This window comes from Pristiophorus japonicus, chromosome 2 (genome assembly GCF_044704955.1).
Source record: "Pristiophorus japonicus isolate sPriJap1 chromosome 2, sPriJap1.hap1, whole genome shotgun sequence".
Classification (NCBI taxonomy): domain Eukaryota; kingdom Metazoa; phylum Chordata; class Chondrichthyes; family Pristiophoridae; genus Pristiophorus; species Pristiophorus japonicus.
The window spans coordinates 203207142-203232536 of NC_091978.1; the positions used below are offsets into that span (position 1 = coordinate 203207142).

General features: G+C 44.8%; 1 protein-coding gene across 1 annotated transcript in view; it reads left to right on the plus strand.

The window, feature by feature from the left end:
• The first annotated feature begins 8953 nt into the window (after nt 1-8953).
• The window catches only part of LOC139233019 (Kv channel-interacting protein 4), a 259879-nt gene continuing 243437 nt past the window's right edge, over nt 8954-25395 (plus strand). Inside the window, exon 1 of the mRNA XM_070863529.1 lies at nt 8954-9009. Within this exon, the coding sequence (XP_070719630.1) occupies nt 8976-9009 (34 nt within the window). The 5' untranslated portion in view covers nt 8954-8975. The remainder of the gene's footprint in view (nt 9010-25395) is intronic.

Below are 25395 nucleotides of genomic sequence, written 5' to 3' on the forward strand. Positions count from 1 at the left end.
ATCAGGGATTCCACAAGCCGTGGAAAGGGAGAAATGGAAAAGGGTTCATTTTTGTGCTATTCTTTCATCTTCAACTGGATCTGCAGCTCTGCCACTGCCACATAATCCCACCTGCCCCATCTAATGAGTGCCCCAGCAGAGGAGGACAAAGGGTTTAATTCGGAGGGGGAAAATAGAGTATGAGAGTAAGCTCGCAGGGAACATAAAAACTGACTGCAAAAGCTTCTATAGATATGTGAAGAGAAAAAGATTAGTGAAGACAAATGTAGGTCCCTTGCAGTCAGAATCAGGTGCATTTGTAATGGGGAACAAAGAAATGGCAGACCAATTGAACAAATACTTTGGTTCTGTCTTCACTAAGGACGACACAAATAACCTTCTTGAAATACTAGGGGACCGAGGGTCTAGCGAGAAGGAGGAACTGAAGGAAATCCTTATTAGTCAGGAAATTGTGTTAGGAAAATTGATGGGATTGAATGCCGATAAATCCCCAGGGCCTGATAGTCTGCATCCCAGAGTACTTAAAGAAGTGGCCCTAGAAATAGTGGATGCATTGGTGTTCATTTTCCAACATTCTATAGACTCTGGATCAGTTCCTATGGATTGGAGGATAGCTAATATAACCCCACTTTTTAAAAAAGGAGGGAGAGAAAAAACGGAATTATAGGCCAATTAGCCTGACATTGCTAGTGGAGAAAATGTTGGAATCAATTATTAAAGATGTAATAGCAGCGCATTTGGGAAGCAGTGACAGGATCAGCATGGATTCATGAAAGGGAAATCATGCTTGACAAATCTAGAATTTTTTGAGGATATAACTAGTAGAGTGGACAAGGGAGAACCAGTGGATGTGGTGTATTTGGACTTTGATAAGGTCCCACACAAGAGATTAGTGTGCAAAATTAAAGCACATGGTATTGGGGGTAATGTATTGACGTGGATTGAGAACTGGTTGGCAGACAGTAAGCAAAGAGTAGGAATAAACGTGACCTTTTCAGAATGGCAGGCAGTGACTAGTGGGGTACCATAAGGTTCAGTGCTGGGACCCCAGCTATTTACAATTTACATTAATGATTTAGACAAAGGAATTGAATGCAATATCACCAAGTTTTCAGATGACACTAAGCTGGGTGACAGTGTGAGCTGTGAGGAGGATGCTAAGAGGCTGCAGGGTGTCTTGGACAGGTTAGGTGAGTGGGCAAATTTGCATGGCAGATGCAGTATAATGTCGATAAATGTGAGGTTATTCACTTTGGTTGCAAAAAGAGGAAGGCAGAATATTATCTGAATGGTGACAGATTAGAAGGGGAGGTGCAATGAGACCTGGGTGTCATGGTACATCAGTCATTGAAAGTTGACATGCAGGTACAGCAAGTGGTGAAGAAGGCAAATGGCATGTTAGCCTTCATAGCGAGAGGAATTGAGTATAGGAGCAGGGAGGTCTTACTGCAGTTGTACAGGGCCTTGGTGAGGCCACACCTTGAATATTGTGTACAGTTTTGGTCTCCTAATCTGAGGAAGGACATTCTTGCTATTGATGGAGTGCAGCGAAGGTTCACCAGATTGATTCCCGGGATGGCAGGACTGACACATGAAGAAAGGCTGGATCGACTAGGCTTATATTCACTGGAATTTAGACGGATGAGAGGGGATCTCATAGAAACATATAAAATTCTGACTGGGTTGAACAGGTTAGATGCAGGAAGAATGTTCCTGATGTTGGGGAAGTCCAGAACCAGGGGACACAGTCTAAGGATAAGGGGTAAGCCATTTAGGACCGAGATGAGGAGAAACTTCTTCACTCAGAGAATTATGAACCTGTGGAATTCTCTACCGCAGAAAGTTGTTGAGGCCAGTTTGTTAGCTATATTCAAAAGGGAGTTAGATGTGGCCCTTACAGCTAAAGGGATCAAGCAGGATGGAGAGCAAGCAGGAATGGGGTACTGAAGTTGCATGATCAGCCATGATCATATTGAATGGTGGTGCAGGCTCGAAGGGCCAAATGGCCTACTCCTGTACTTATTGTCTATATTTTTATGTTTCTATGTTTGTATGTTTCTATGTTTAATACTTGCACGTCCGCTTGTCAGCTCTATAGTAATAGCCTGGCCCCGGGGTTTCCATTGACGGTCAGGCTTGTATGACACTGGTGGGTCGGAAGTCCCTCCCCACTGTTGTTACAGTGGCGGCAGAGCAGGGCCAGAGGTTTGCAGTTTTTTTATGTAAAACACACAAATATTTCAGCTCACTTAAATCTTATTAAAACACCCATAAGCTGTTTACCTGGTCCTAACTTTGTCCTGAGTTCTGTTAATCCGGGTGAAATTGGGTTATAGCTGAGTTCTAAAGAGATGTCATGTTCTAAACTTGAAGCTTGTGCCAGAACTACCACCAGTGTTTCCCATACACTATGGTAAGTAATCCACCATAAACACAGTTTGTTATAGCACATTACTACTTTTCAGTAACACATACATTTTTTGAGAACTCGAATGTATGCTATTTTTAACACACTTGTGATGTGTGGTTGAAAATCACATTGTTGGGAAAATTTCAATTAGATGTTCACAATGTGAATGTTGTAGGGAAATTTAAATCAATGTCAATGTTTCACTTTAAAATTGTTTTTTCTTTTGAATCCCAGTAGGATCTGTTCCCAAAAGGTAACGGGACTATCTCTGAGGTACATGTAACAAAGAAAACCTTTGACATTTATAATCAGAACTGGACACAAACTCCTTTCTGGCAGAATTAAACTACAGCATATTGTCACATATTGTAGCGTAAATTCCAATGCATGTGGAATAAATGTATCTTAAATCAGGGGAGCCATCTTGTATGCCATGACTGGAAAATATCTGTTGGCATTCTGTGATCCCTTGGATTTCTGTTTGAAAATTGGGCCTATATTGTGTTTATTTCTTCAGACAAAGCTTCTCTTTCACCTCTGCAGTCAGGAAAGGTATTGGACCAGATTTTGCTGCAGCAGGGCATCTAATGGCATCTGCAATTAGTTAAACTTGCCCCTGCACCGTTCAAGTCAAATCATGTTTGCCTATTAATATATTGGGTGTGTGAGGGAAACAGGGCATCTGGTACCGGAGTGAACAGGGAAACCAACTTTGTATCTCCTTAACCAATCAAATTGAAGAATTGAGAAATAAACAGCAGAAGAATGGAGAAGAAAATGTAAATTAGCGTAAATTCAATGTCAAAAAAGGTACAGAAAGAGAAATAAAGCGAGGGAAAGAAAGATTGCATTAAGAGAAGAAAAAATAAACAAAAAGAAAAGAGACTCCACACTTGTAATAGTTAATTTTCAGTGCCAGAGGGGTTGATTTGCAGTAATTAACAATTATCATGTTGTTACAAGAGTACTTATGTTTATAATGACAAGACTTACCTTTCTATGGCGAGTTTAATTCATATTGACTGTGCAAATACAGCGGGGCCGAAATTCAGGTGTGCTAGAAAGCTGGCGCACCTATAAGTTTTTAACTGTTACTCACCGCTGGAACTCTTGGTGCGGTGAGTAGATCAATTTTCAGGACTTTGAATTTTTGTTCAAAGTCCGACAGGAAATGGATCGTAATGGGGCGGGCCTTAGACTCAAAGCCAGGCTGACTGGCTGAAAATGGGTCGGAAGGCCAGCCCGCCGCTGTCACTCAACGTGATGACATCACAGCGCGTGTGCGTCACACGCTCTCTCCCCTTCGTTAAATCATTTTTTTACTTTGGCCACTGGGCCACCAGGGAGGGTTGTGGCCGGGCCAGCGGCCTGGCACCCAACAGGATGTGCCAGGCTGCCCGTTGGTGGCCCGACTGAATTCGGGCCAGTATTTTCCCGGCTGATCGGGAAGTTGGCCATCAAAAATTCTTGCACTGCGGCCCGCAGTCGCTCGGCAGAGGTGCACCGACAGAGAAACCTGTTGGCGGCACCATGCAGCGGGGGATCCACAGAGCAAGGTGAAAATCGCTGGGTAAGTATTTTTATTGTTTTTTTATTGATTTTATTGGTGGTGATACCACTTGGGCGGGATGGGGTCCAGGCCGAAAAATCCCCGACCTGAATTTAGGTCGGGTCGGCCTTTTGACGCCAAAGCGGCGGCCATTCAATTTTTAGGAATGGCCGCTGCAAACGGGCACTAACGGGTCGCTTTGAGACCCTGAGTTTCGGCCCCAGCAATTTCACACCATTCAATGCATGTCAATGGGAAGGCAGCAGCGAAGTGCTGTTTTCACAAAGCTAACAGCAACTCGCACGGTAACTTTTGAATATTGGCATTTAACTGCAAATCTGCTCCTCGTCTGAAGTTGCTGTACCATTTACACATAAATAACAGCCTCACCGTTATTTTGAAAGGAAAATCTGGCCCATTATTATCCTTCTGGTAGCAAAATGAATTGCTGTGCCAAAGCATTTACTAGGTCGCTTAGGGAATAAGGGCTGATTCCCCAGGCGGGGAGTGGAACCTACAGGGTGCGCTAGACAGGAAATCAAAAGCCCACATTGCCTGATTTCCTCTCGATCTATTGCAGAGGCCAAACAATGATTTGTCCCTTAATATGTGTATAAAGCACTAGTTGTTAGGAGTTGCTCTGCAGCACCAAATCTACAAAGTTCCTGGAAAATAAAATGTTCTCATTTGGAAACACAATTGCTAGCTTCTCTTCAATGACATCAATAACTTTAAATAAAAACGCCTTTGTCTCAATTGGAAAAGTTAATTGTGAGAAGTTGCAATACCTTAATACTAAAATACTGTAAAAATGAAAACTTTAGTGAGAAGTTCTAAATCATGAACTTTGGAGATAAATAAGTATGACCAGGGCTAAGTAACTTCTTAAACTCTGCTTTAGGGAATTATGAGATACAGACAAAACCAAACAAGAAGGCCATACTTCAATTATCACTCAAAAGTAACTGACTTTTGTGTTCCTTTTTGTTAACCAGAAGACATATTCCCTTCCAGGTGAGTGAGGGGATTTTTTTTGTTTAGTAAATTGCTAATGATGATGACTGTTAGGGCATTTCGTACAAAATAATGTATTCTGGGAAGATATAGTCCAAGGAAGATTATATAGAAAGAAGGATTTGCATTTATATAGCGCCTTTCACAACAACCAGATGTCCCAAAGCACTTTACAGCCAATGGAGTACATTTTGAAGTGTAGTCATTGTTGTAGGAAACACAGCAGCCAATTTGCGCACAGAAAGCTCCCACAAACAGCAATATGATAATGACCAGATAATCTGCTTTAGTGGTGTTGATTGATGGATAAATATTGGCCTACACCAAGGATAACTTCTGTGCTCTTCTCGAAATAGTGCCATGGAATCGTTATGTCCACCTGAGAGAGTAAATGGGGCCTCAGTTTAACGTCTCATCCGAAAGATGGCACCTCTGACAGTGCAGTACTCTCTCTCCGTACTGCACTGGCATGTCAGCCTAGATTTTTATGCTCAAGTCCCTGGAGTGGGACCTGAATCCACAACCTTCTGACTGAGGCAAGGGTGCTATCAACTGAACTACAGGTGACACTGGCATATCCAAATCAACCTTTGTATTTTAGGACTTGTTTTGTTATATGTAACTGAGTACTCAATTCTCTGTACAAATGAAGTGATTGGCTAGCTGAGAAACCTTAGGATGTTAATTTCTGCCCACCCTCTCTGCCGGGGAGCAGACAACCAATCTTCTCATTCAATGCTCATCAAGCCAACATAGTCTGGCTAGCGCACTCACTTAACCTCTCTCTGATATTAAAGAGTGAGGGATTATGTGAACTCAAAGCATACTGAATGTGTGTTACAGGCTTAAAAAAAACACTATCAGTTTCTGCGAATTATTGTTTAGAAATATTTTAGTGGCCCCTGAATAGCCAGAGCAGTGAATCATTTTCGATACTGGATTTATCTCCTATATATGATGGTAAATTAATTGAGTAAGATAGCTGTTCTCTGTTGGAAGGAATATTGTTCAGGTTTTCTTTTATGATTTTAATATGTTAACATTAAGCACATTTTTTCACCGAGTTTACTAATTATAAAACTTTAAAATTCCCAAACAAGAAGAAACCAAACTCTCATTGGTAAATGCACCCATAGCACAATTAATTGTTTAAAATTAGGTCCATTTATCAATTCCAAGATCGCTATTTAAACAGAAGCAATGTGCTGCCACCTAGCTGTATGCAAAAATGTTGATGATATTGCATTGCAGCAGAACAGCAGTATGAATATTTTTTTTTAAACTCCAGTCATGTTTAATGTACTATGAGATCAATGGACTCCACCTTCTGTGGAAGAAAACAAAATGTAAAATTTAGACGAGGGGATTAAATGTAGTATCTCCAAATTTGCGGATGACACTAAGTTGGGTGGCAGTGTGAGCTGCAAGGAGGATGCTATGAGGCTGCAGAGTGACTTGGATCGGTTAGGTGAGTGGGCAAATGCATGGCAGATGAAGTATAATGTGGATAAATGTGAGGTTATCCACTTTGGTGATAAAAACAGAGAGATAGACTATTATCTAAATGGTGACAGATTAGGAAAAGGGGAGGTGCAACAAGACCTGGGTGTCATGGTACATCAGTCATTGAAGGTTGGCATGCAGGTACAGCAGGCGGTTAAGAAAGCAAATGGCATGTTGGCTTTCATAGCGAGGGGATTTGAGTACAGGGGCAGGGAGGTGTTACTACAGTTGTACAGGACCTTGGTGAGGCCACACCTGGAGTATTGTGTACAGTTTTGGTCTCCTAACTTGAGGAAGGACATTCTTGCTAATGAGGGAGTGCAGCGAAGGTTCACCAGACTGATTCCTGGGATGGCGGGACTGACATATCAAGAAAGACTGGATCAACTGGGCTTGTATTCACTGGAGTTCAGAAGAATGAGAGGGGATCTCATAGAAACGTTTAAAATTCTGATGGGTTTAGACAGGTTAGATGCAGGAAGAATGTTCCCAATGTTGGGGAAGTCCAGAACCAGGGGTCACAGTCTAAGGATAAGGGGTAAGCCATTTAGGACCGAGATGAGGAGAAACTTCTTCACCCAGAGAGTGGTGAACCTGTGGAATTCTCTACCACAGAAAGCTGTTGAGGCCAATTCACTAAATATATTCAAAAAGGAGTTAGATGTAGTCCTTACTACTAGGGGGATCAAGGGGTATGGCGAGAAAGCAGGAATGGGATACTGAAGTTGCATATATTCAGCCATGAACTCATTGAATGGCGGTGCAGGCTTGAAGGGCCGAATGGCCTACTCCTGCACCTATTTTCTATGTTTCTATGTTTCTAACACAGTTCTGCTTTTCTTTCGAGTAGCATTTTCTCCTTAGGCTTCACCACTCCCTTTGCTCCTTAAAACCCACCTCTTGAGCCAAGCTGTTGGTCACCCATCCTAAAACATCTCTTTCTTTGACTTGGTGTTCATTTTTCTCTTATGCCTCTGTGAAGTACCTTGGGAGTTTGTATTTAGGTTAAAGACACTCATTGAATCATAGAACCTTGCAGCGCATAGTCCTACTTCCCTGCTGTTTCCCCATAGCCCTGCAATTTTTTTCTTTTCAGTATATATCCAATTCCTTTCGAAAGTTTGCTTGAAAGTTGAAAATGTGGTTCCAACACCCTTAGAAGATGTATACCAGATCATAACAACTCAATGTGTATTTTTTAATCATCTTCTCTTAGTATTTTTGTCAAACTATATAACTGCAAGATGTTGTTGTTGTATAATACATAAAGTTGGGTAAGGCTAAAGGACCAGTGTACATCCAATCAAATGTAAATGAAGGGCATCTGAAGCAGAGCTTTCTCAACACAGCTGAAATAAAGCAAATCTCAGCATTTCTCATTTTCCTACATAAATATTTTTTTAAATATGAAATGTTATTGATGATTTCTTTCTGCCTAGAATTCATAGTAATATATTGAGCAAAGTTTTGCGCCTTTTGAATGAGATATGAGTTTTCAAATTAAGCATTCTTATCTCATTAATGATTTCAGAATGACCTATGACCCAATTTCCCATTCCAGTGCCAACCGCAGGCCACCGCGGGGAGAGGTGGGGGGGTGGAGAAACCAAAGAAACATTTTATGTAGTATTGGGTTCCACACTATAGGAAGGCTATTGAGACTCTATAGAGAGTACAGCACAACTTCACTAGGTTGCTGTATGCAGTTTGCAAGTGTTTGGAGCAAACTCTCTATCCAGTGTCACCTCATTGGAATATCATCATCATCATAGGCAGTCCCTCGGAATTGAGGAAGACTTGCTTCCATTCTAAAAATTAGCTCTTTGGTGACTGAACAGTCCAATACGAGAACCACAATCCCTGTCACAGGTGGGACAGATAGTCGTTGAGGGTAAGGGGGGGGTGGGACAGATTTGTCGCACACTCTTTCCACTGCCTGCGCTTGATTTCTGCATGTTCTCGGCAATGAAACTCGAGGTGCTCAGCACCCTCCCGGCTGCACTTCCTCCACTTAGGGTGGTCTTTGGCCAGGGACTCCCAGGTGTCAGTGGAGCGCTTGCTTTGGGAGTCTCATGTCAGGCATGCGAACAATGTGGCCTGCCCAGTGGAGCTGATCGAATGTGGTCAGTGCTTCAATGCTGGGGATGTTGGCCTGGTCGAAGACGCTAATGTTGGTGCATCTGTCCTCTCGGGATTTGCAGGATCTTGCGGAAACATAATTGATGGTATTTCTCCAGCGACTTGAGGTGTTTACTGTACATGATCCATGTCTCTGAGCCATACAGGAGAGCAGGTATTACTACAGCCCTGTAGACCAATAGCTAGGTGGCAGATTTGAGGGTCTGATCTTCGAACATTCTTCTCCTCAGGTGGCCGAAGGCTGCACTGGCGCACTGGAGGCGGTGTTGAATCTCATCGTCAATGTCTGCCCTTGTTGATAAGAGGCTCCCGAAATATGGGAAATAGTCCACGTTGTCCAGGGCCGCGCCATTGATCTTGATGACCGGGGAACAGTACTGTGCGGTGGGGACAGGTTGGTGGAGGACCCTTGTCTTACGGACTTGCGGAATGTTTCTGTTATCTCTACTGCACCTGCCATCTATTCCATCAACATGGGTGCCCTTTATAGTCTCTCATCTTGGTCCTTAGAATCCCAGCACAATCAGCCCCAACACCAACAGCACCAATGGAAACATTGCTAGTTACAGGATCTTCAGACGGGATAGAGAGGGGGGTAAAAAGGGAGGAGGGGTCGCGGTATTGATTAAAGAAACTATTGCAGCTGTGAGGAGGGATGATATGTTAGAGGGATCATCAAACGATGCCATATGGGTCGAACTGAAAATCAAAAAAGGGGCGATCACACTGCTGGGCGTGTATTATAGACCCCCAAACAGTGAGAGGGAGATAGAAGAGCAAATATGTAGGCAAATTTCTGGAAGTGCAAAAACTATAGGGCAGTAATAGGGGGTTTAAACTATCCGAATATAAATTGGGACAAAATTAGTGTGAAGGGTATAGAGGATGCAAAATTCCTAAAATGCATTTGAGAACTTTTTTAGCCAGTATGTAGCAAGCCCAACACAGGATGGAGCGATTATGGATTTAGTTTTAGGGAATGAAGCTGGGCAGGTGGAAGGGGTATCAGTAGGAGAGCATTTAGGTGCTAGTGACCATAATTCAGTCAGATTTAAGATAGTTATGCAAAAGGACAAGGATAGACCAGGAATAAAAGTTCTAAATTGGGGAAAAACCAACTTTGCTAAGCTGAGAAATGATTTGGGCATAGTGGACTGGAAACAGTTATTTGAAGGTAAATCAGTGTCAGAGCAGTGGGAGGCATTCAAGGAGGAGATCGGTAAGGTTCACGCCAAATATGTGCCCTTAAAGAAAAAGGGAGGGACTAACAAATCTAGAGCCCCCTGGATGTCGAGGAACTTACAGGGTAGGATAAAGAAATAAAAGGAGGGTTATGACAGATACCGAGGGCTAAATACCACAGAATCTGTAGAGGAATATAGAAAGTCCAGGGGTGAAATTAAAAAGGATATTAGGAAAGCAACGAGAGAGCATGAAAAATTCATGGCAAGTAAAATCAAGGAAAACTCAAAGATGTTTTATAAATATGTTAAGAGCAAGAGGATAACTAAAGAAAGGGTAGGGCATATTGGAGACCATGAGGATAATCTGTGTGTGGAGATGGAAGATGGTTCTTAATGAATACTTTGCGTCTGTTTTCACAAAAGAGAGGGGCGAAGCAGATATTACTATCAAGGAGAAGAAGTGTGAAATATTAGATGAAATAAACATAGTGAGAGAGGAGTTATTAAGGGGTTCAGCAGCTTTGAAAGTGGATAAATCCCCAGGCCTGGATGAAATGTATCCCAGGCTGTTAAGTAAAGCAAAAGAGGAAATAGCAGAGGCTTTGACGATCATTTTCCAATCCTCTCTGGCTTCAGATGTGGTGCCAGAGGACTGGAGGACTGCTAATGTGGTACTTTTGTTTAAGAAGGGAGAAAGGGACAGGCCAAGTAATTACAGGCCAGTCAGCCTAACCTCATTGGTGGGAAAATTATTGGAAAAAATCCTGAGGGGCAGGATAAACCTTCACTTAGAAATACATGGATTAATCAAGGACAGCCAGCACAGATTTGTTAAGGGAGATTTGTCTGACTAACTTGATTGAATTTTTCGAGGAGTAACCAGGAGGATCGATGAAGACAAAGCGTATGATGTAGTGTATATGGATTTTAGCAAATCTTTTGATAAGGTCCCATAAGGCAGGCTGGTCACAAAAGTAAAAGCCCATGGAATCCAGGGCAAAATGTCAAGTTGGATCCAAAATTGACACAGAGGCAGGAAGCAAATGGCAATGGTTGATGGGTGTTTTCCTACTGGAAGGATGTTTCCAGTGGGTTCAGCAGGGCTCAGATTTAGGTCCCTTGCTTTTTGTGATATACATCAATGATGTAGACTTGAACATAGGGGGTAAGATTAAGAAGTTTGCAGATGATACTAAAATCGGCTGTGTGGTTGATAATGAAGAAGAAAGCTGCAGGAAGATATCAATCAACTGGTCTGGTGGGCAGAACAGTGGCAAATGGAATTTAATCCAGAGAAGTGTGAGGTAATGCATTTTTGCTGGTCTAACAAGGAAAGGGAATATACATTGAGTGGTAGGATACTGAGAAGTGTAGAGGAAGAAAGGGACCTAGGAGTGCATGTCCACAGATCCCTGAAAGTAGCAGGCCAGGTAGATAAGTGGTTAAGAAGGCACACGGAATGCTTGTCTTTATTAGCCGAGGCATAGAATAGAAGAGCAGGGGGGGTTATGCTTGATCTGTATAAAACACTAGTTAGACCACAGCTGGAGTACTGCATGCAGTTCTGGTCATCACATTACAGGAAGGATGTGATTGCACTGGAGAGGGCACAGACGAGATTTATGAGGATGTTGTCGGGAGTGGGAAATCTAAGCTATGAGGACAGATTAGATAGGCTGGATTTGTTTTCATTGGAACAGAGGAGGCTGAGGGGAGACCTCATTGGGGTGTATAAAATTATGAGGGGCCTAGATAGAGTGGATAGAAAGGGCCTATTTCCCTTAGCAGAGGAGTCAACAACCAGGGGGCATACATTTAAAGTAATTGGTAGAAGGTGTAGAGGGAATTTGAGGGGAAATGTCTTCACGCAGAGGGTTGTGGGGGTCTGGAACTCACTGCCCCGAAAGGGTGGTAGAGGCAGAAACCCTCATGACATTTAAAAAGTACTTGGATGAGCAGCTGAAGTGCTGTAACCTGCAGGGTTTCGGACTTAGAGCTGGAAAGTGGGATTAGCCTGGATAGCCTCTTGTTGACCGGCATGGACATGGTGGGCCGAAATGGCCTCCTTTCGTGCTGTAAACTTCTATGATTCTATGAACACCAACCTTCTCCACAATCAACTGATGCTGCACAGGACAGAGGGCTTCAGCTCCTGATCACATTGCTACTGGGAGGCCAGGTATGGTCTCGCTACGGTCAGATTTACTTCATTTGATGCCCTGGCTGCCACATGATGCACCACATTGGCATCACCCTACACCAACACCTTAAAGCATCCCTGCAATGCCGAAGCCATTTGTTTCACACTCATCATCATTGGAGAGGTGCACACAAATCTCTCCAAGAACGTAAAAGTTTTGAAAATAAAGGTTTCAATATTTGACACCGCATTAACAGAAATTTTACATGAACATTGAATAAAACACCCAAGTGGCTGCATTTGTGTGTTGTTAGTTGGTATGATTACATTAGGATGAGGGTAAGTGTGAGGGGTGGCTCGTGAGATGGGAATGTGATAATATAGATAGAGAGCGATGAGTGGAGGTGCAAAGTAAGTTGGTCTGAGTAAGGTAGGGAAGGCAAAGCGATGGGGATGTGATGAGAGGCACAGCAGGATTAGGTTGAATGTGACTTTATACTAACGTTTCATGACCTATTAAAATAATTGAGGCACCCCAGTCCTCCTGCAATGTGCAAACAGGCTGTGTTTACCTCCTGGGGAAGTCTCTTTTGCCCATGGGAAGGGAAGAGAACCACCCTGCATGCTGTGACTCCTTCCATTAGCATATGGAGGGAGTCATGGGAGAACCTGGGTGCAGCCCTGTGCCTCTGTGCAGTCATTGTCAATGTTTGCAACAATGCTGCAGAACACTGACAGCACAAATGTCAAAATAAATTTGCGCATGGTCCCTTTAAGGAAATCAGTTGATGACGCATCATCAAATGACGTCACCAGATCCGCTTCCTTCAATTGGCCAGGCAATGCGCTGGGCGGGTCCAATCAAGATAAAATCACTTCAACAGAGCAGCATGGAGCCAGCAGCAGGGTTGAGACCTGCCACTAATGTCGTCCACCATGGACTCACTGAGGTGAGCAAAATCCCGGCCATAGTTTTCTTTCCAATTAGAATGGAGTAGATCATTGGGCAATATACGAGAAGTGTTTAAAGTTCTGAAAAAATGGAACAGAGTGGATAGAAGCAGACTGTTTCCAATAGTTGAGATGGCAATAATGAAAGGCCACAGATACAAGATTAAGGGGCCGAAATTACCCTCAACGAGAAATTGGGAAGGTCTCTTTGAATTAGCCGGAAATTTAGCACCCAGTGGGAGTCGGAGGGAAGAGGTGGATAATACGGCTGTTAGTTCACTAATCTGCCTCCCAGTGCTTTCGGGTACTGTTGGAGGTGGCATTGGGACAGTATCACCGCCGTGCTAACCACATCAGCGCAGCAGTGCCGATGTCAGTGCGACTTGGACATGCTGCATCACGCTGACACGTCGTAAAGGGGAGGGACGCTGTGAGGCCCAGTGAGGCCTCTGTGGAGCCCACTGGGCCACTGTGGAGGGGTTTGGCAGGGCCAGTGGCCTGGCATCCAAGAGGGGGTGTCGGACTGCCTGTTGGCGACCTGGCTGAATCAGCGGCTGCCATTATCGGGCCTCCCCTTTAAGGGTGGCTGCACCGTCCAGTCACTGTCAGCTTCCCGCCTCACAAAGCTGTCGGGGGCACCGACCGGGGGCGGCAGCGGGGCAATGTCCTCCATGGGGCTGAAAAGGGGTGGCCGCCGGGCAGTCAGGGGTCAGCGCGCGGACAACAATGGGTCAGAGCGCCGGGCGGGGCGGAAACATGGGGGGGCGACGGAAACCCGTTTCCGCCACTCCCAGCCCAGGGGCAAATGCACATGAGTCACATCTTCCACCCGCCCCTGCTTGGGAAGGCCTTACCGCCCCTTTACTGTCTCTTAGAGATGCTAACAGGCCTTTTTCTGAAGGGCAATTTCCCCCTCTAAATCTAAGAGATTTAGAACACATCGGTGACCATGCTGCCAAGTGCAATGGCCGCCAATCTTTCATGTATTGGCCACCATTTTGGAAATTTTGCTCCTACAGTATCCCGGCAGTGACTCGCTCCCCTCACTACCACTCCGCTGCTGCCGATCTGTACTAAGTGCATCATCAGATCACGCACGCCGATGTTCCTCCTCCAATGTCGAAATTCCACTGAAAAAATCTTGCTCCCGCCACTCGGTGCCACCGGCAGCATTTTCTGCAAGTGCACTGAGCTTGGAGTTCTTCTAAACTGGCGGTGTGGCTGCCATTAAAGGGGAGGACCTATTGCCACTACCGCCATGTTTTTTTTTGTCAGCCGACTGCCATTGCGGGATGACAATTATGCCCTCGGGGTTCGGCCTTGCCGCCAACCCTTTTGGGTGCCAGTCCACTGGCCCGGCCAAAACCCTCCCTGGTGGTGCAGTGGACCGAACTTAAAGAATTGTGCAGGCTCTCCCCTTTTAAGTGAAGGGAAGAGCCGTGGTGCTGTGCTGACGCCATCAGCGCTACACTGATGACTGATAGCAACAGACATGACACCCGCCCCCAACTTCCCCCCCCGCTCTAGACTGCGAACTTTCCCTCACTGCCGCACATCCGCCCCCATTATGACTGACCTCCGGTCTGCTGAAAATAAAAAGCCAAAGAGCGGAATTTCGCACAAGAGGCCACCGCATCCACCGCACTGGTAAAAACAACAGAAACACGGTAGGTGTGCCACGTTTCCGGCAGTGGGCAATTTCGGCCCCGTAGAGAGCTGTGAGGCTGTGGAATTCACTCCCAAAGTTAGTGATTGAGGCTGAAACCATGTCAACATTCAATGTTAGATTGGATAGTTGGACACTTTCCACGTACTGATGCTTCTGTTGATATTCATGATTGTTCTGCTTGTGGAATGCATTGCCAGAAATTCAGTCCCTTATATGTGAAAGTTTAAATGCACAGTTAAGCATCTCTTGCTGATTTAGGCTTATTTGTTATTTCCTACAGGTGCACTTTAAAATGAACCCAATAGTTTCTAGCCTGAGCCATGGTCTTATTTTACTTATTCTTCCACTTTCTCAAATCTAAAAGGACTCACCTCCTCTCCAGGAAGCTAAACGCTGCAATGAGGGCTTCTTTTTGACCTCTAGGCAGCAGCACATTATCGGAGATTTTATGTCTAATGTCACACTTCAGTCTTCGGAGAGCATGGGCTTGCTTACTGGAGTGGTCTTTGGTGGAGGGCATGAGGAAAATATTTGGTAAAGTCTAAAAATGTAACAGTATGTTATAAGCATTGTTATATTAAGCAATCCAAAAATTGAAATTCTGAGATTTTTTTATTTTTGACTTATCTGTTTATCCTTTTGAAATGAATAGAAATAAGAGCTCAATGCTGAAAATGACAAATACCAGATTGAACAGGGCTTAACGTGGCATTGTGGAGATTATAGAGCCAATTGTAACTCGCTCTGCCCAGTATAAGTAGGACAGTAGCGGCCCAAAAATGGCATTGATTAATTTCTCGTCCCATTTATGCTGCTTCTCGAGTCGACCATCTTGGGCAGAGTCCTGAGATGGGCAGTAGTTTCAGGTGGGAAGCCACTTGAAATATACAAATTGGGATCTTATGATGCTTTTAGGACCCCAATTACAATTTCGAGGTACATATGGGGATAGTACCATTTGTACCAGGCATTGCGTGGTCTAACTTTTAAGGAGCCGCTGGAGGCCAATTAGAAAATGTCTCTCAAAATGTTTATTTTTTTCTTGGTGGGGAAATGGAATTATGCACCAAGTATAATGTTATATATCATTTTGCACAGCTCAATCTCCTCTATAATTGCAATATCTTGATGAATAATGAAAATATTGAAAATAAATGGAGGTGACCTTACACTTCGACACAAATATAAATAATGTCAAAATGGAAAATGAATATGCAGCTATTAGTGGTAGTATTATAGAGGAGAATGTAACTTGCCTTAATTTGAAATTGTACTTTAAACATTTTGTTGTTTTTCAAATTGGATACAGTTTCTCAGCAAGGTTTCTGAATGCATTTTTTCTGCAGCCCCTGCCCTCCCCATCCTGTTTCCAATATTGAAACCTTAGCCATAGTATAGTCCAGTTGTTAGCACTAAAGGCTTTTCAGATGTTTAATGAAAATATGGAGCAGTGATAGCTTTGTTTTCACTCCTGGGGATTAGTTTTCCAGATGTGCTACTTTTGTGCAGCATTTAAAACATTTTTATTAAATGCAGTTATTTAATGCAGTTATTAGCATTTATTTTAAAGAGCTTATTGGCTGTATTAAAATAGAAACTTAATATAAATGTACACTTCTTATTAAGTTACTTTGGTTTTGATGTTGTTTTGGAAACTTTACTCAATATGGTTCAATTGATAGTCCTTAAAGCTTTATTTGTCCTTGATATACCAAACAGAAGCAAATGGGCTTTGAAATCTCTATTTAATCTTCACAGACTATTAAAATATAAATACTAAAGAAATTGGAAGTTTTTGCTTTCTGCCTTTTGGGTAGAACAGACTTTGTTTTTATGATTTTCTCTCTCTGCTAATCAAAATATTGCAGCTATTGGGTTGGAATATTTCAAAAATTGGAAAATGGAAAAACAATAATATTCATAATTTTGTGATGAGATAAGCTAGGAAATATTTCTGTTTGTCATGTGTGTTTGACAGTGATGGAGAATGCACCATTTTCCAATGAGTATATGAAATGGTTTCTAATGTTTTGCTGGCTTTTCACAAACAATGTAACAGTGACCCTTAGCGTTTAAATTGATTCTTTGAACTAAAGGTTTGCGCTAACAATGTAACAATAACCTTTAATCAGCTTCCTTGAACTAGCCTCAGCTGTTCTTCTGGTCTGGCTTTACAGCCACTGAAGTTTTATTAAAATTGCAAGAATTCATTGCACATCTTGTTTTAGTAATTGTCCTCCTTCACCTTTTGTACATCTTGGATTCCTATGATTAAGGCAGATTCCAACTGCTGTACAATGTCCATAAATCAACATGGGCATGGAGATAAGAGACCATTATAAATTTATAGTAAAAGATCTTAAAGATGCCAGTGTTATGATCAGAGTCCAACACTCCTCCTTTTGAATACTTTTTCCAAATGATGTGTCCACGGGGATTTCATGAGTTATGAATTTATATCTAATAATAAAGTGCACTGTGTCAGAATGTGCACTGACTATGTGACTGAAGTGAAACACATCAAATGGGCATAATTTTTTATATAATGGACTTTTGGAAAGTACATGGAATGCTTGATTTATAAAGCATTTGGACTCACCACCAGGACTTTATTTATACATCTACTGCTTCAAATCAAGGAACAAGGACCACAAGAAAAAAACAACTACATTTTGTTCAGTGACTATGATTTCTACTGTGGCTACAAATGTTATATCTCTCTGCACCACAGTTGCATTTGAGCAATCTATATAAATCTAAGGAAACAAAAGAAGAATTATACATGTACGTACTGAAACATTTCCAGTTCCTTTCAGTAAAGGAGCAAGGAAGTTCAAGAACAATGCACAGCGATCGAAGTATGATCGTTTCAGATTGTAATGTATGCATGCCTAAGTTTACCTGCCACCAGGGGGAGCGACAGTCTGAGGTCATTGGGCCACAGACACACATGTGTAGCCCTTGTATACAAAGAACGCCTCCATGTTTAATCTTCACTTTGAGAGCTAATAAAGTAGAGTCAGGTCACATCTGATTGAGTTCACGGTACTAAACCTATTGAGTTATTGCATACGCAACATTTGGCGATGAGGCACAATACGAACTTTCACACAAAAAAAAATGAACACCGTTGGAATCCTGGAGCGATTCGTGGAGGGAGAAGACTGGGAGGATTTTACAGATCAACTCGACCAGTACTTCGTGGCCAACAAGCTGGATGAAGACGCTGATGCAGTTAGGCGTAGGGCAGTTTTCCACACGGTTTGTGGTCCAAAAATCTATGGCCTCATAAAGAATCTGCTCTTACCTGCACGTCAAACGGAAAAGACCTATGAGGAATTGTGTGCTCCGATTCTGGAGCATCTCAGACCTAAAGAAGGCATCATTATCTCGAGATATTGTTTTTACAAGCATGTTCGTTTTGAGGGCCAGGACGTGGCGGAATTTGTTGCCGACCTGAGACGTCTCACTGGTCCGTGTAAGTTTGGAACCGCATTGGAAGACATGCTGCGCGACGTCTTTGTCATAGGCATAAATCACGAGGTGATCCTGCGGAAGCTGCTGGCTGCGGAGACGCTGGATCTGAGCAGGGCCATCACGATCGCCCAGGCTTGCCTGACCACGGTCGATAGTACAAAGCAGATATCCTTGCAGAGTCGGAACTCCACAGCAAGTACTGTGCACCAGATTGTGTCGTCGGCTGGCAGAGCTGCACCTGGCAGGGCCTACCCGACTGTGTTTGCGAAACCTGTAGCTGCTCGAAGTCCGCCATTGGGCACAAATCCAATTTCACCCTGTTGACGTTGTGGGGGCAATCATTGGCCTCATCAGTGGTGTTTCAGTCAGTATATTTGTAGAGGTTGTGCAAAAATGGGGCATCTTCAGCGGATGTGTCCGCAGCTCAGTAAGCGTGCTGCGACACACCACATGGATGATGATGACTGATCCGGAGCAGATCCAGCAATGCAACCCGAGATATCCGAGGAGGAAGTGTATAGTGTACATTCTTTCCTGACAAAGAGCCAACCGATAATGATTGAAGTAAAATTGAATGGCGTGCCGGTATCTATGGAATTAGACACGGGTGCGAGTCAGTCAATTATGAGCCAGATGACTTTCGAAAAGTTGTGGGACACCAAGGCTGTGAAACCCAAACTGAGTCCAGTAAATACAAAATTGTGTACCTACACCAAGGAGCTCATACCAGTGATTGGCAGTGCAGCAGTCAAAGTGTCGTACGATGGGGCGATTCAAGATCTATCGCTGTGGATCGTTCCAGGCAATGGTCCAACGCTGTTCGGCAGGAGTTGGCTCGAAAAAATTAAGTGGAACTGGAACGATATTAAAGCTTTGTCATCAATGGATGACGCTTCGTGTGCTCAAGTGCTGAGCAAATTTCCCTCACTGTTTGAACTGGGCATTGGCAACTTCACGGGAGCCAAGGTACAGATCCACCTGGACTTGAATGCAAGACCCGTCCATCATAAAGCCCGGGCGGTCCCGTACATGATGAGGGAGAAGGTCGAAATCGAACTGGACAGACTCCAATGTGACGGGGTCATTTCACCAGTTGAATTTAACAAATGGGCTCATCCCATTGTTCCTGTGATGAAGAGTGATGACACTTTCAGGGGGAAAGTCGTTCACCAAATTGGATCTGATGTCGGCCTATATGACACAGGAGCTTGTTGAATCTTTGAAGAAACTTACGTGCATCAATACACATAAAGGGCTGTTCATTTACAACAGGTTTCCTTTCGGAATTCGCTTGGCTGCAGCCATATTTCAGAGAAACATGGAGAGTTTACTGAAGTCCATCCCGAGAACCGTGGTGTTCCAAGACGACATTCTGGTCAAGACTGCCGAAGACCTGCACAACCTGGAAGAGGTTGTACGTCATCTGGACAAAGTGGGGCTCAGGTTGAAACGTTCAAAGTGTGTCTTTATGGCACTGGAAGTCGAATTCCTGGGAAGGAAGATTGCTGCAGACGGCATCAGGCCTATAGACTCGAAAACAGAGGCCATCAAAAATGCACCCAGACCCCAGAATGTGACGGAGCTGCATTCATTCCTTGGTCTTCTCAACTACTTCGGTAATTTCTTATCTAAATTGAGCACATTATTAGAGCCACTGCACATGCTGTTCAGAAAAGGCGACAACTGGGTTTGGGGTATATCTCAAGACAGGGCCTTCGAGAAGGCTAGAAATCTGCTTTGTTCCAACAAATTGCTGGTACATTATGACCCGTGCAAGCGTTTAGTGTTGGCCTGTGACGCTTCATCACATGGGGTTGGTTGCGTGCTCCAACAATCCAATAAGTCGGGCAAACTACACCTCGTTGCGTACGTGTCGAGAAGCATGTCTAAAGCAGAAAGAGCCGACGACATGGTAGAGAAAGAAGCTTTAGCCTGCGTATACGGGGTTAAAAAGATGCACCTGTATCTGTTTGGGCTTCATTTTGAGCTTGAAACCGATCACAAGCCACTCATGTCTTTTTTCCAGAGCATAGAAATATCAATACCAACATGTTGTCCCACATCCAGAGGTGGGTGCTGACATTATCTGCCTATGATTATGTCATTCGCCATAGACCTGGCACCGAGAATTGTGCCGATGCTTTGAGTCATTTACCATTGCCCACAACGGAAGTGGAAACGCCACAGCCGCAGACCTACTGTTGGTCATGGATGCCTTTGAGAGCTCAACAAGTTAGGACCTGGACTAGCCAGGATCCGATCTTATTGGTTGTAAAACGTTGTGTCCTTAGTGGTGATTGGTCGGCCATTCCCAGGGAAGTGTGTGATGAGACCAAACCTTACAACCGTCGCAAAGACGAACTATCCATTCAATCTGATTGTTTGCTATGGGGTAATTGTGTTGTTATGCCCAAGAAAGGCAGGGAGAGATTTGTACGGGATTTACACAGTACCCATCCGGTATTGTGATGATGAAGGCCATTGACAGGTCTCATGTTCGGTGGCCTGGCATTGACTCTGATTTGGAGTCATGTTGCATCAGTGCAACACTTACATGCAGTTAAGCAATGCACCAGTGGAATCTCCGCTAAGTCTGTGGTCATGGACATCCAAACCATGGTCGAGGATCCACATTGACTATGCAGGTCCTTTCCTGGGCAAAATGTTTTTGGTAGTGGAGGATGCGTATTCCAAATGAATAGAATGTGTAATCATGTCATCCAGCACATCCACAGCCACCATTGAGAGCCTTCGTGCCATGTTCGCCACTCATGGTCTGCCTGACATTGTCATTGTGTATGGAGAAAGAGTCATACTGAACACTGTGAGCTCAAAGTAAAGTGTGACCTGAGTCTTTTATTGCAGGTCTCCAGAGTGCATCTCCAACCTGTGAAGCCTTCTTAAAAACCTGTGCTCCCAAGGGATTATGGGTTCCCTTGGGACACCGGGGAATGAGTCCTCTGGTGGCTGTACAGAGTAAATACAAGTCCACATATAAAACAACATTGCCCCCCCAAAGTCAATAGTGTAACTATTTACAATGTGAGTCGATCTGGGGCCCTTCTTGCCCTGGTTGATCGTCTCAGTGTGAAAACTGGTGTTGTTGAATGATTTGTTGGGCCCTCGCTGGGCTGCTGTGCAGCTGGCCTTGCTGGGCTGCCTGGTGTGTTGGGCCCTGCAGGGCTGCTGTGGATGATGGGTTCTGCTTCGTGGTCAAGCGTGGTGTCGGTTGCCAATGGTGTGTGTGTTGGGAGATCAAAAAAGGTAGGGTCCAAGGTGGGTTGCTCAGGATAGTCCGTGAATCTGAGTTTGATTTGGTCCAAGTGTTTCCGGTGAATGAGTCCATTTGAAAGTTTGAGCCGATACACCCTGCTCCCCTCTTTGGCCATGGCAGTCCGGGAAGCCACTCGGGACCTTGTCCATAATTTAATACAAATACAGGATTATTGACTTCAATCTCGCGTGACACATTTGCGCTATCATGGTATGCACTTTGTTGAAACTGCCTGCTCTCGACCTGTTCATGTAGATCAGGGTGAACTAACGAGAGCCTTGTCTTAAGTGATCTGTTCATGAGCAGTTCAGCAGGTGGGATCCCAGTGAGCGAGTGAGGTCTTGTGCGGTAACTAAGCAGGACTCGGGATAGGCGAGCCTGCAGTGAGCCTTCAGTTACCCTCTTCAAGCCTTGCTTGATGGTTTGCACTGCTCTCTCTGCCTGACCATTGGACGCTGGTTTAAATGGGGCAGATGTGATATGTTTGATCCCGTTACGGATCATGAATTCTTTGAACTCAGCACTGGTAAAACATGGCCCGTTGTCGCTCACCAGGACATCGGGTAAGCGTGTGTGGCAAACATGGCCCGCACGCTTTCAGCGGTGGCAGCGGACGTGCTAGCCGACATGATCTCACATTCAATCCACTTGGAGTACGCGTCTAGAACCACAAGGAACATTTTACCCAAGAACGGGCCTGCATAGTTGACGTGTACCCTAGACCACGGTTTGGAGGGCCAAGACCATAAACTTAGCGCCACCTCCCTGGGTACTTTGCTTAACTGCGAGCATGTATTACATCTGTGAATGCAGGACTCTAAGTCCGCATCGATACTGGGACCACACGTGGGATCTGGCTATCGCTTTCATCATTACGATACCTGGGTGGGTACTGTGGAGGTCATTGATGAAGGTGTCTCTGCCCTTCTTGGGGACCATTACTCGATTGCCCCACAGAAGGCAGTCTGCTGTATAGACATTTCATCTTTCCGTCGCTGGAACAGCTTTATCTCTTCCTGCATTTCCACTAGGAAACTGGACCAGCTCCTGTGAAGAACACAGCTTTTGACTAGAGATAATAAGAGGTCCTGGCTTGACCAGGTTTTGATCTGCCGGGCAATGACGGGTGATTGCTCACTCTCAAAATACTTCCATAACCAGGGCTAGATCTGTGGGCTGCGGCATTTCCACCCCCATGATGGGCAATGGCAGCCGACTGAAAGCATCGGCGCAGGTTTCTGTGCCTGGCCTGTGGCGGATGGCGTAGTTGTATGTGGACAACGTGAGCGCCCATCTCTGGATGCGGGCCGATGCGTTGGTATTTATCCCTTTACTCTCGGAAAACAGGGATATAAGTGGCTTATGGTCAGTTTCCAATTCGAATTTTAGCCCAAACAGGTATTGATGCATTTTCTTTACCCCATAGACACAAGCTAACACTTCCTTTTCAATCATGCTGTCGGCTCTCTCAGCCTTAGACAAATTCCTGGATGCATAAGCAACTGGTTGCAGTTTCCCAAAATCATTAGCTTGTTGCAATACACATCCGACGCCATGTGACGACGTGTCACATACTAGTACCAAACGCTTACATGGATCATACAACACAAGCAAGTTGTTTGAGCATAACAATTTTCTCGCTTTTACAAAGGCATTTTCTTGGCTTATGCCCCAAACCCATTTGCCCCCTTTTCGTAGTAAGACATGTAGTGGTTCGCGCAGGGTGCTGAGACCCAGTAAGAAGTTACCAAAGTAGTTCAAGAGTCGCAGCTCCGTCACGTTCTGTGGCCTCGGTGTGTTCTCGATTGCCTCCGTCTTCGCGTTGGTAGGCCTAATGACGTCCGCCACAATCCTCCTTCCCAGGAACTCCACTTCAGGCGCCAGGAAAATGCACTTTGAGCGTTTTAACCTGAGCCCCACGCGGTTGAGTCGACTAAGAACCTCCTCCATGTTCTGCAGGTGCTCGACTGTGTTCCGACCTGTGACCAAGATGTCGTCCTGGAAGACCACGGTGTGCAGGACTGACTTCAGTAAACTTTCCACAGTTCTCTGGAATATTGCCACCGCTGATCGGATTCCAAATGGGCATCTGTAATAAACAAAAAGACTTTTGTGCATGTTGATGCCTTTGATGATTCCTCCAGTTCCTGCGTCATGTAGGCTGAAGTCAGATCCAGCTTCCTGAACGTCTTTCCTCCCACCAGCATTGAAAAGAGGTCGTCGGCTTTTGGTAGTGGGTATTGGTCCTGCAGGGAGTTACTTTGTAATCACCACAGATTCTGATGGTGCCGTCTCCCTTGAGGACTGGGACAATAGGACTGGCCCACTCGCTGAACTCGATTGGTGAAATGATGCCCCCTCGTTGCAGCCGGTCTAGCTCGATCTCTTCCGTTTCTCTCATCATGTACAATACTGCTCTCGCCTTGTGATGGATGGGTCGCGCCCCCGGAATTAGGTGGATCTGCACTTTTGCTCCTTGGAATTTCCCGATGCCTGGTTCGAACAGCAAAGGAAATTTGTTTAAGACCTGGGCACACGAAGTGTCGTCAGCGGTTGATAGCATCCGGACGTTGTCCCTGTTCCAGCATATCTTTCCCAGCCAGCGCCTGCCGAGTAACGTGGGACCATCGCCCGGTATCATCCAGAGTGGTAGCTTGTGCACCGCTCCATCAGAGGAGACCTTTATGGTAGCACTGCTGATTACAGGAATCAGTTCTTTAGTGTAAGTTCTTAGTTTCGTGCGAATTGGAGTTAAGACTGGCCTTGAGGCCTTGTTGCACCACAACCTTTCGAAAGTCTTTTTGCCCATGATGGACTGGCTCATGCCCGTGTCCAGCTCCATTGACACCGGGATTTCATTTTGTTCAACATTCAGCATTATCGGGGGACAATTCGTGGTGAATGTGTGCACCGCATGTACCTCTGCCTCCTCTAAGTGAGGCTCTGGTTCGTAGTGATCCTCTGTGGGTCTGTCCTCCTCTGCAACATGGTGGTTTGCAGGTTTAACAGGCTTAGCAGCTCGCCTGTGCACTCGGTGGAGGTGTCCCATTGTTCCACAGCCCTGAAAACATATCCTTTGAATCGGCATGAATGGAAACGATGATCACCCCTGCAGCACGAACAAAGTGTTAATGGCCTTGCATTCATCATCCTTGATGGTGGACTCTGAGACATCTGCGGATGTGTAGCTGCAGGTATGTGTGACCTGCGCTGCACGTTACGATTCGAAAACAACATCACTTTGTAGCAGCACTTATCTGCTGAGAGATTTGTTTCATATTGTCACTGGTGGCAATGAGCGCCTGGGCTATCGCTATGGCCTTACTCAAGGTTGGGGTCTCTACAGTCAAAAGCTTGCGAAGTATTGTTTCGTGGCCACTGCCAAGTACGAAAAAGTCTCTGAGCATATGCTCCAAATGTCCTTCAAATTCGCAATGTCCTGCAAGGCGTCTCAGCTCAGTGACATAACTCGCTACTTCCTGGCCTTCAGATCTTTTGTAGGTGTAGAACCGGTACCTCGCCATCAGAACGCTTTCCTTCGGGTTCAAATGTTCTTGGACCAGTGTGCACAAATCGTCGTATGATTTCTCCGTGGGTTTCGCGAGAGTGAGCAGATTCTTCATGAGGCCATACATTGGTGCCCCACAGACTGTGAGGAGGATCGCCCTTCGTTTGGCAGCGTTCTCTTCCCCATCTAGCTCGTTGGCCACGAAGTATTGGTCGAGTCGCTCCACAAAAGTTTCCCAATCATCTCCCTCCGAGAATTTTTCCAGGATGCCCACTGTTCTCTGCATCTTTGGGTTCGCTATCTGTATCTCGTCGCCAGTTGTCGTGTATGGAGAAAGAGTCAGACTGAACATTGTGAGCTCAAAGTAAAGTGTGACCTTAGTCTTTTATTGCCGGTGTCAAGAATGCCTCTCCAACCTGAGAAGCTTTCTTAAATACCTGTGCTCCCAAGGGATTATGGGATCCCTTGGGACTCCGGGGAATGAGTCCTCTGGTGGCTGTACAGAGTAAATACAAGTCCACATATATAACAGTTGTGAGCGACAATGGATTGTGCTTCACGAGTTTGGAGTTTCAAG